Genomic DNA, 11988 nt, shown 5'->3' on the forward strand with positions numbered 1-11988 from the left:
TTCGTGCAGGCCTAACACCGAGTTCCTTCTCAACTCTTGCAGTTGAGCAGTGTTTCCTGTTGATGGGTTTGATCTGTGTTTTGCAAAACTTCAAAGGAATAGGACAATCTTTATCTCCCATGTGGTTCACAAACACTCAAGGTGAGATAAATAACAACGTGTGATATTAGAGGGGATGTGGATTGCTGTTATCTGTCCTATCCTGGGTCTAATCAACCAAAGAGAAAGAAAAAGAGAGATTAGTGGAAATAAAGAAAAAATTAGTCATACATAATTTTTGAAACACAACATAGTGATCATGTGTTTCCATGACACTAGAAACCAAAAAGGTTTCAAGCTTCGCACAAAGAAGAAATGAACACCAGGGCCGAGAAAATTAACAATTCAAAATTCCACACCTGATTTTAACCTGCACACCTGGCCTTAAGAGAGGGAAAACCGAAAAGTGTTTTAAAAGTTTGAAAATTTATTAAAACAGGCACTTGGTAGAATTGATAGTTAGGTTTCCAGGCCTCCACTATATAACAGGTGAGACTGGACACTGAAGATTCCCACAAGCAAAACCAGTCATTCAGATATTAGGAAAGCCCCTTCGAAAATAAAATACACAGGCTAACCATGCTGTCCCCTTATGATAAGTGACCAGGCTTTACTAGCATGGTAGTGTTGTGTTTTAATGCTGTGTAAATTCCAGGGCAGGTCAAGCTGGACATGGGGAAAACCATGTTCCAAATGCCCTTTAAAAGGTAGACTGAAAACCAAACACCAGAAAATGCAACCCAGTTCAGGAGATGTTATGACAAGGGGAGATGTTCAGCTGACTTCCTGTGTGCACAGCGGGGTGTCATATCATGTGACACATCATGTGACATGTGACACCCCGCTGGTTCTGAAGAGTGACATCACACCTCTGAGTTGATCTTAGTTTAACAGCAGTATTGGGTAGAGAGATGCATTCTATGGTGCTTGGCTCTAAAGGGGTTTGTTTCCTTGTTAAGTGTGTCATATGTTTTCTCACATGTACATACATAGCTCTTTTTCCAGACACACACACACTCTCATAGTGGTCATACAGAGTGCTAACTCGCACACACGGTTGCATGTGCGCACACACACTCACACACAGTACACACACACGTAATATGTCGATAAACCAGTGTGATAAGTCATACGGTTAGTCCTGTTAAGCTCTCAGTGTACAGTACTGATCTTCCCGTGGAGTTAAAAGTGCTTTTAGTAGTGTTACCAAACATCCTACATTCACATTCAAAACACACGGTTTATATATTCCAATGACGACAAACATCCAGTCCAACATAGACACTTAAAATACATATTGAGTGAGTGCTGACAAGCTGTTAAAGACACAAACGTAAAACTCTGCCAACCACTGCGATACATTCCATTTTGACTACTGTAGAAACAGCAAGCTTCCAATGCCTCTTTGTCGACTCTTTCTCTCTCCTTAAAACACCTTGTCGGGGCTGTAGAGAACACTGAGGAACACTGAGGAACACTGAGGAACATCAGTCATCCATGATTTTGTGATTGAGTTCCAGGGAAACAGTTCGCCTCAGGGTTCCGTTGGGTTTTGGTCGCCATCAATCTTTTCCATGTGGTCCGAGTGCCCCCCGTGAATACATACACGTCTGTCATTTGGGAAAACTTACATTGTTGGTTGTGGGGTGAACCCTGGAGCATGCACAACATGATTCTGCAAGACCTAGATTCCATTCAGTTTGAACCAAAAGACACATCTGTTTTGCACATGTGGGCGTGCGTGTGTAAAAATAGAAGCATGGGTTTTTTCCGCGGTGCCACTCCAACTTCCCCATTTCACTGTCTCTCTCTCTCTACCTCTCTACCTCTCTCTCTCTCTCTCTCTCACTCTCTCTCTCTCTCTCTCTCTCTCTCTCTCTCTCTCTCTCTCTCTCTCTCTCTACACATTACTGATGCGGACATTGAGAGGACTGCTGTCCCTCACCCTCCCCCTCTCCCTCCCCCTCTCCTCCCCCCTCTCCTCCCCCCTCTCCTTATAGCTCTCCTCCAGGCGCATCTTCTCAGGGTCCGCCCCCCCGGCCTCCTTCGTCGCCCCCCTGCGGCGGACCGGCGAGCGGGCGGTGGGGCTCGGGGGCGGGGCCTGTTTGAAAAAGGGCGGGGTCTTGGTCTTGGCCACCTTGTCGAAGAAGGAAAAGTCGGCCACGTACTTCCCCGAGGCGGAGAGGGAGACCACGGGGGGGAACTCGTAGCCCCACAGGATCTCGTCGGGCAGGTAGGAGGTGCGCACCTGGCAGGTGGCTGAGGTGGGCTCCACCGTGGCGCTCAGGATCACCAGCAGCTCAAAGTCCGCCAGATCCGGGTCAGTCCACCCCCCGCCTGGAACACACAGCACAGACAGGCTAAGCACGCCTGGAACACACAGCACAGACATGCTAAGCACGCCTGGAACACACAGCACAGACAGGCTAAGCACGCCTGGAACACACAGCACAGACAGGCTAAGCACGCCTGGAACACACAGCACAGACAGGCTAAGCACGCCTGGAACACACAGCACAGACAGGCTAAGCACGCCTGGAACACACAGCACAGACAGGCTAAGCACGCCTGGAACACACAGCACAGACAGGCTAAGCACGCCTGGAACACACAGCACAGACAGGCTAAGCACGCCTGGAACACACAGCACAGACAGGCTAAGCACGCCTGGAACACACAGCACAGACAGGCTAAGCACGCCTGGAACACACAGCACAGACAGGCTAAGCACGCTTGCTAGGACCGGGGAGGCATGTTTATGTAGGTGAGCGTGGATGACAGGTCATGGAATATGGCACGTAGGGCAGGCCACACGCAAGCACTACCCACTCTTTAAAATGAAGGTTGACAAACGTTGAAACGTACTTCACGCAGCTACATCGACTGTACTGTGGTCAGACACGCACAGACCGTGTTTTCCAGTAACGAGGGGAGCTACGGTATGGGTATTTTCACGCATAAACACATGAACGCATCACACAATTGACATGCTCTATGGCATATACACACAAACAAGCACCCACAAACACAAGCACGTACTCTCTATGTCATCTGTCTGAACAGTCCTTCCCCTAACCCAGACCCAGCACTGCTCTCACTGGGAAAACACAGGGCTTCGTAACACACACACACACACACACTTTCATCCTAAACACGGATTCACACACAAACTTAAATAGTGAGGGACTTAACCTACAGTGTGACTTAATAACTCACATTATGACAGATATAAACATCCCATTTCACACCGATGTAGCACACACACACACACACACACATACACACACACACACACACACACACACACACACATACAGATACACACACACACACACACATACACACAGCACGGGTAGGGATGGTGAGGTAGGGAAGGGCGGTCAGCGTGAGGTAGGCACCAACATGGTTCCAGACCGCTGAACGGAGCGGCTCTAGCAGGGAACCTTAGAGAGCCCTACAGAACGTCTGGACAGAAGCCAGACGTCTCGCCTCACTTGCATAACCAAGCAGAACCTTCTGACGTAGATTCACACGACCGTGCACCGTCTGGCTGGGCGCACGGTCGCCACCGAGTCTGAAGGCCGACCACCCGTCCGTACAAGGCTGTGAAAGGACGTCTGTACTGCAGTGACGTCACAGCTATAGTTTGGAGCTGCAGGGATGGGTATAGCTCAGTGGTTAGAGCATTGGACTGCAGCTGATGAGGTCGCGGGTTCAAATCCCTCTCTGTGTGGTCATTGTGGTCAAAGTATCTGCTGAGTGAACAGATGATTGTACGTGTGTCTCCCGAGGAGAAGAGATTATCTGCTGGACGAACACGGCTTCGGACGGGAGGGGGGACCAGAAACAGGAAAAGTACATTTAGAGGATCACGCTGGAATGCCAAAGAGCATACGTTTGACAGATATCCAACATGATAACAAATCAACCACCAAAAGAGTCAGTCATTTGTTCTAAATACTATAAAGCTATACAGGTGATACAAGATAATAATAATAATAAATGCAGGATGTTTTATAATTTTATAATTATAACTAGAGAGGATACAATTTCTGGGGAAATTGTAGGGTGTGCTTGCTTGCGTCGGTTGCACAGGGGTCTGTATATTTTATATAAAAATGCATCGGGCCTACTTATTATTTATAAAGATTACATAGATTTAAAAGCATCTTTTTTTTGCTGCTCATTTACAACTCAAAATATGAGTGAAGTGTAGAATGAAATATGATGTCTTCTCATTTCCCCTGCAAGAGGCAGCTGACAGGCTGAATCAAAACGAATACATTTGGCAGACCGGTGTACAAATGGACCTAATCTCTATGACTTAAACGTCCTTTTAAGTTGTCCCTTCTCGTGATATTTTCAGGCATTTAGACTACTCATATTGCATTCATTCATTAATAAAGAACCCCCTTTTAAGATTATTCTACGACTTTACAGGCAGAAGATAGAATCGCGATTCAAATAGTACCATCTGCTAACTGAAAATATGCCCCCAAAAACGTAAATAAGCTTGACATTTATTTAGTGGAAAATAGCTCATTCATAAAAAGCTCACTGGTAGCGATCATTGTCAGTAACAACTCAAAATGCGATATAGCCCTGTGTTGAGAAGCTGCCCCGGTAAATTCTACTACTACAGTACAGTACTAGACTACTGCTGTGTTCGTCTTGATAGCGATTGCGTTGGTTGAATTCGATTAAACGTTCCGTTGTACGGTTTAGGCTGAAATTAATTATTTTCATGAACAGATTGACAAAGTTTAGGCTGTGGCAATGAAGTTCAGGTTAGTAGTCAGATAGTTTCCCTACTGAAAGACTTTTGAGTAAGGGGAGTGCCGAACATGTTCTGTTGCCGTTTGACTTAAACAGCTGAGGAGTTGTTGTTAGCTACTCACACTAGTGTCTCGGGTACAGTAGGCTACAGCGTTGCAGTGAGCTACACTGGTTTGAAACCACAGGTAATGGTAATTTCACCAACAAATCGTTTTCTAATGTCAGAATAAATCCTACAACGAAAATGTATATGTGAGGAATGTTTATTTTAACGATTGAAAACAGATAACGCTACATCATAGACCACTGTAGTATGTGTTGCCCGGGAAACACAGGCTAATGTCATGATGCTAATACTTCAGTGAAATAGTAGACTACTGTTTCCGAAAGTAGATGTACTTCCTTAATAATATCAGCTTATATTGTACATTACACATCACAATTGTGTGTCATATCACAAAGTAAAATGAGTAAATAGTTATCACCCTGGCCTCTTTTCTTGTGGCGTTTCTGCAGCTGCCTTGCAGTAAAGCTATAGTTAGCCTAGCTATCCCCCAAGTTAACAGATGTGAAACGAATGTTCTGGCAAAGGTAGTCACGCGTGTTTTCGTGACGTTAGTGACGCAGTGACGTTAGTAACGTCAGTGACTGTGGCTAGCAAATTAGCCACCGTTAGCTTCACTTTTCGCCACAAAAACTTAACTTACGCTTAAACCATGCAACGGAACGTAAATTCCAATAGAAGCAACTCAATCGCTACCAAGACGAAACTTTTGACACCTACGTTGTCTATGTAGGCCAAGTATTTACTGAGTTTTAGGGGGGCAAAAAGAAATAAAAATAAAAATAATAATAATAATATATATGTGAGAGAACAAAGGTTGTGCTCTCGCCGAAGGCTTGAGCACACCCAATTATGTATCCTTAGTGAAATACGACTGGTTGTATTACAATGTTATCAACCATTTTTTTAATTATTTCCAAATTACTTCTACTGAGCTTATGCACCCAAACCCTTAAAAGAGAGCTTTCAGTAGCCTGGCATAGTTAAAATGCACTATTAAGTGTACAGAAATACAATGCCTTCTAATCAAATCACAGTCAATTTATCTCTGGACCAACCACAAAGAGTCTAGTTATGAACTGTAGGAAGAGAGGCAGACACAGTGACTGAGGAAGAGAGAGGCTGATGGAGGGAGGAAACAGGGAGTGATAAGGGGACTGTGGAGGTACAGTTACAGGAAAAGAGGGGGAGGTTTTGGAGGGAGGAGATAAAGAGAGGAGAGGATGGGATTGGATAGGATAGGATAGGAGGAGAGAGGAGAGGAGATAGGAGAGAGGAGAGGAGAGGAGAGGAGAGAGGAGAGGAGAGGAGAGGAGAGGAGAGAGGAGAGGAGAGGAGAGGAGAGGAGAGGAGAGAGGAGAGGAGAGGAGAGGAGAGGAGAGGAGAGGAGAGAAGAGAAGAGAAGAGAAGAGAAGAGAAGAGAGGAGAGGAGAGAAGAGAAGAGAAGAGGAGAGGAGAGGAGAGGAGAGAGGAGAGGAGAGAGGAGAGAGGAGAGGAGAGAATAGAATAGAAGAGAAGAGGAGAGAAGAGGAGAGGAGAGAGGAGAGGAGAGGAGAGGAGAGGAGAGGAGAGGAGAGAGGAGAGGAGAGGAGGAGAGGAGAGGAGAGGAGAGGAGAGGAGAGGAGAGGAGAGGAGAGGAAAGGAGAGGAGAGAGGAGAGAAGAGAAGAGAAGAGGAGAGGAGAGAGGAGAGGAGAAAGGGGCAGAGGAGAGAGGAGGAGAGAGGAGGAGAAGAGAGGTGCATCAGTGTCCATCAGTGGGGTCCTAGAGGTTAGTGTTAGTGGTGAGAGATCTCAGGTGCAGTAACATGATCTCTCCAGGCTGTGTGTCAGCACCCTGCACTGTACCCCATTGTCCCCTAATGAGGGCTTGGTACACACACACACACCACCCGGATAGAGCCCTCTCCTAATGCCAAACTCAGCCTAAACCCTACACACGCACACATCCAAACATTCCTACATGAACACCGGAATTCACACACACACACACACACACATCTAAACATTCCTACATGACCACCCGAATTCACACACACACAGACACACAGAAACACACACACCTTTGGTGGCCCAGGCCCTCAGAGGGCTGAGGTCGTCGATGATGTGATAGAAGGTGAGGGGCAGGATGAGGAAGGGGCTGTCTGTAGACGTGTCCACCTGGAAGGGCACGTTCCTCTGGTCCAGACGCACCGTCTCCCCCTCCTTGGTCAGGGACGTCTGCAGCAGCTTGCCCGTCACCTGGACGACCATGTGGTTTATTGATTTTAAAATGTATTTTTATGGCATGTTTTGGGAAAATGTGTTTTCTTGTTTTTTTTTGTTTTTTTACAGTCAAGTCTTGAGGAAAGGAAGGGTTGCATGTTGGCCAGTAGTCGGGCAAAACGTGTGTTGTGGATGTGCATGCACAGAGGTACACACACCTATACACACATGCACACACACACACACACACACTGACAAGCTCCCGCACACGTGCACACACCGGACACACACAGATATTGATACCCTCCGAGCACAACACACACACATTCCTGGTGTACCTGGCAGCCCAGCAGAAGGCTCTTGCGCATGTTGGCCACGCGGATCATGAGGCAGGGACGGCCGTCGTGATTAGCCACCACGGCGTGCTGGCTGAACTTCACCGTCTCACCCCTCTTCTTAGGGCGAGCCACCTAAGGAGGAGAAGGAGCAGCCATGAAGTGATGAAGGAGTGAGTGAGTGAGTGAGTGAGAGAGAGAGAGAGAGAGAGAGAGTTCCGAGGAGAGTAAGACACAAAGTGCTTGAGCATGCTCTCTTCATCGTCCCACGAGGACAATAAGTATCCATAGCACCCCTCAACAAAGAAGAGTGAGAGTGAGAGTGAGTGAGTGTGAGAAAGAGAGAGAGAGAGAGAGAGAGAGAGAGAGAGAGAGAGTGGGTGGGTGGGTGAGTGAGTGAGAGAGTAGGTGGGTGAGTGAGTGAATCAGTCAGTCCGTTAATTTCATTTAATAAATCCACACTTAATACAATGTGTGTGGGAAGGGCGGGGGGGGGTCAGTGCCCTTTAAAACAACCAATCTGACCTAACATAAACCAGCAGCTACAGCTCATAAAACACACACATAACAACCACATAAGGACCACGTAAGAACCACATAACAGTACATAAGGTACACATAGATCACATAACTCCCAGTACCATACTAGAGAGATAAAGAGCAATAGAGATAGGAAGGGAGAGATAGGAGGAGGGAGGAAGAGATAGAGGGTAGGAGAGATAGAGGAAGGGTGAAAGAGAAAGAGGGAGGGAGGAACAGGGGACTAGGAGAGGGAAGGAGAGAAGGAGAGGGGCTAAGGAAGAAAGGAGGGAAGGAGAGAGGTAGGGACAGAAAGAATGTGTAGGGGGGGCAGGGGACATAAGAGACAGGCTGACAGGGAGAACCTTGACCACAATGGATAAGAGGAAGAATGAGGGCGTCAGAGGATGAAGGGATGGAGGCATGACAGTTAGGAGGGACAAACTAAACGCTTTTCTTCATTAACCAATAAACCCGACCAACTTAATTAAACAACCACCAATTAACAACCAGAGCAACCAATTAACCAATCACCTTCCCACTGACTTGAATATTCGTCGATCTCATTAATACCCCCCCTGCCTCACGCCAACGGTTACCTTGGCGAGGAAGGTCCCTGTGATGAAGATCTCCATCACCATGGTGATGACCAGCTGGAGGATGAGGAGGATGATGGCGGCGGGACACTCCTCGGTGATGCAGCGGAAGCCGTAGCCAATCGTGGTCTGCGACTCGAGCGAGAAGAGGAAGGCCCCGGTCAGAGTCTGGACCTGCATCACGCAGGGGGTGTGGTTGGAGGGGGGGTCAAACTCTGGAGGGATACGGGGGGAGGAAAGGGGGGTGGGGGGGAGAGTGAGGGATGGATGGAGAGGTGGAAAGAGAGGGGAAAAGGAAGGGAGTGGGAAGGATGGGGGAGGTGGAAAGAGAGGGATGAGAAAAGGATGAGGGGAGAGAGAAGAGGATGAACGAAGAGAAGGGGAGGGTGGGATGAAGGTGGAAGCAGACCAAAGGGGAAATGAAAGAGCGAGAGGGAGGAGAGAAACAAAAAGAGACATACATTTATGCGTGGAGGACACAGGCTTCTGTCCCAAATCAAGTCCTTTGAGCGTGATAGGACTGGACCAATCACATGATGCCATTGGGAGATGAAGCCCGCTCAGCTCTTAGGGCCTGTGAAAGTGGTCCGGGGTCAGGGGGTCAAGGGGTCAAGGGGTCAGGGTTAGGAGGATACAATTGAATTACACTGGTACAATATGATCCTCTCTTTGCTGTTCTTCAGCTCTTCCACGTACTTTGTCTCTCACGGGGTTTACCTCTGACCCCGTCTGTCTCACAGCCTTGTCTCCCCTGCCTCCCTTCCTCCTCCCTGCCTCCCCTCTTGGTCCTGTCCCTCTCTCTCCTTCCTCTCCAATCCCCCTCACGTCACCCCACATACTTCCACCTCCCCCCCCCGTTCTTCCTCCTTCCCCTTCCTCATCCTCCCTCTCTGCTCCCCCCCATCCTACCTCCTCCTTCCTCTCACCACTATTTCATCCCCTTCTCCACTCACCTAATTCCCTCCTCCCCCTTCACCCGATTGCCCCCCCTATCCTAACACCTCCCTCACTTTCCCTCCCACCCCCCCCCCCCTCCCCAATCCAATCCCCCCCCCCCCCCCCCCCTCGCTCACACCAGTAGGTCTCCTTGCACCAAGGCGACCAGGGTACCACAGCACGCCAAACAGGAACCAGGTCCCGGCAAATGTGGCGGCGAACAGGAAGAGCTTGTAGCGCCACTGCATGTCCAGGAAGGTCGTCAGAGGTCGCGGAGGTACAGCGCGCCGCGGCCCGTCACGTGCTCGATGCGCACGTTGCTCCGCCCGTCCTTGGAGAGGACACGCCGCCTCCGTCTCAGGGCCCCCACTCCCCCGGGCCCCCGCCGCCCCCAGCCCCGCCCCCGCCCCCCCGGGCCCCGGCCGCCCCCAGCAGGGCTTCAGGACGTCCGTCTGGGTCGTAGAGTGGCACACCTTCTGGGGGGAGGAGCCCTGCGAGGAGGGGGGGGTGGCCGACGTCATCGCTGCAGCTGTGCGTGTGGGGGGGAGGGAGGGAGGGAGGGAGGGAGGGAGGGAGGGAGGGAGGGGAGGGAGGGAGGGGAGGGAGGGGAGGGAGGGAGGGGAGGGGAGGGGAGGGAGGGAGGGAGGGGAGGGCAATAAGGGGACGTGGCAGAGAGGAGTTGAACGATCAAATTGGAAAAATGATAGGGGTTGAAAAACGATGATTGAAAGAGGGAAATGATCAAGTGGGGGGGGCGGAGGGGGGGTGGGAAGAAAAAACGAGGGGGACATTTGAGAAATGAGAGGAGAGAAAGTAGGGGATGCGTGATAGGGAGGTGAACGAAAAGAGGGGAACATTTCAGGGAGGGGAATGGAGGGATGGAAGGGTGTGTGTAGAGAAACAGAGAGGAAAGAAAGAGAGAGTTAGCGGGAGATCAAAAAAAAACATTGACACATGGGTCTCAGATGGACAGAGGCAGGCTTGTGGCTGACTGAGGAGGTCCATTTAAGCCCATCTCTTTTCAACAGACGCAGCTGTCCTTTCAAAATAAAAGCCCCCTTTCAGCGAGAGCGGGCACAGCAGTTCTTTCACATTAAAAGGCGCCTAAAATACTAGACTTGTGTGTTCGGAACGTCCAATGGCTCGGACGTTCATGTTGGAGGGGGAAAAAAAGAAGTTTGAAGGAACAGACGGAGAAAAAAAGAGAGAGGCGATTGTTTTTGTGAGAGAGATATAATAGATGAACTTAGCGATTCGCTCTGTGAGTCGTGCGAATCAAGTGAAAGATTCAGTGAATCGTGTGGTGTGATTGGAGTAGCTGGGACAGATGGGCTTCTACCAGTGTAGTTGGGTAGAGCGTCGGGGAGAGAAGGCTTGAGTCTTCTTTGTTGAGGGGTGCTATGGATACTTATTGTCCTCGTGGGACGATGAAGAGAGCATGCTCAAGCACTTTGTGTCTTACTCTCCTCGGAACTCTTTCTCTCCCTGTCTCTCTCTCTCCCTCTCTCTCTCTCGCCTCTCTCTCTCTCCCCCCCCCTCTCTCTCTCTCTCCCTCTTTCCCTCTCTCTCTCTCCCCCTCTCTCTCTCCCTCTCTCTCTCTCCCTCTTTCCCTCTCTCTCTCTCCCTCTTTCCCTCTCTCTCTCTCTCACCCCTCTCTTTCTCTCTCCCCTCTTTCCCTCTCTCTTACTCTCTCTCTCCCTCTTTCCCTCTCTCTCTCTCTCTCCCCCCCCTCTCTCTCTCTCTTTCCCTCTCTCTTTCTCTCTCTCTCTCTCTTCCTCTCTCTATCTGTCTTCCCTTCACTAAATGGATCGTTTGTCTATTCCTGCCTCTGCTTTCCGGAAGCAAATGTTTAAAAAAAAATTAGCAGCTAAAACAAAAGCGAGAGAGCCGAGGCGATCTGATCCGCTCTCTCCTGACCTCCCTGTGCCCACTCTATTACTCTGCTCCCCCTTCTCCACTCTCCCCCCTCCACTCTCCCCCCCTCCACTCTCCCCCCTTCACTCTCCCTCTCTCTGTCCACACACTTTCTCTGCTTTCTCATCTTCCTTCCCTCCTCACGCTCTCTTAAAGTCTCCGTGTCTCTCTCTCTCCTTCTCATCCTACCTCCCTCACTCCATCTCTCCCTCCATCTCTGTCTCCCTCGGACTCTGTCTCCCTCTGTCTCTCTATCTCTCTCCGTCTCTCTCTCTCTCACACATTAATGCGAGAGCTCACACAGATGGTATGAATAGGGATTTGTGTGGATTTCTGTGCTCTGAATACTAAGATGTGGGGGGGGGGGGTGAGGGGGCGGGGGTCTTCCAAGGGCACATGTGATAGGCTGGGTACATTTACAGATGACCTCTGAACCCTGGCAAGTCCCCGCCCACTCACACGGTAAACAAACGCTCGCATGTTTTGACTGTCAACGTGCCGTGCATGTAAACCAACGCTTTCGATCACTTCTGAAAACATCGCAGGAAATGAGCGCGAAACGTCGCGGTTTCATTTGTTTTCCTGTTAGTAATAACAAGTTGTATCT

At 49.4% G+C, this 11988-nt stretch overlaps 1 protein-coding gene across 1 annotated transcript in view; it reads right to left on the reverse strand.

Annotated features, from left to right (window-relative positions):
* Positions 1-448: 448 nt before the first annotated feature.
* Positions 449-11988, reverse strand: part of kcnj10a (potassium inwardly rectifying channel subfamily J member 10a) — a 13133-nt gene continuing 1593 nt past the window's right edge. Inside the window, 9 exon segments of the mRNA XM_067261216.1 lie at positions 449-2376; positions 6940-7117; positions 7420-7551; positions 8535-8744; positions 9441-9443; positions 9607-9636; positions 9638-9732; positions 9735-9844; positions 9846-9996. Of these exon segments, the coding sequence (XP_067117317.1) occupies positions 1940-2376; positions 6940-7117; positions 7420-7551; positions 8535-8744; positions 9441-9443; positions 9607-9636; positions 9638-9732; positions 9735-9844; positions 9846-9988 (1338 nt within the window). The 5' untranslated portion in view covers positions 9989-9996 and the 3' untranslated portion in view covers positions 449-1939.

Source organism: Osmerus mordax, chromosome 23 (assembly GCF_038355195.1).
Source record: "Osmerus mordax isolate fOsmMor3 chromosome 23, fOsmMor3.pri, whole genome shotgun sequence".
NCBI lineage: Eukaryota > Metazoa > Chordata > Actinopteri > Osmeriformes > Osmeridae > Osmerus > Osmerus mordax.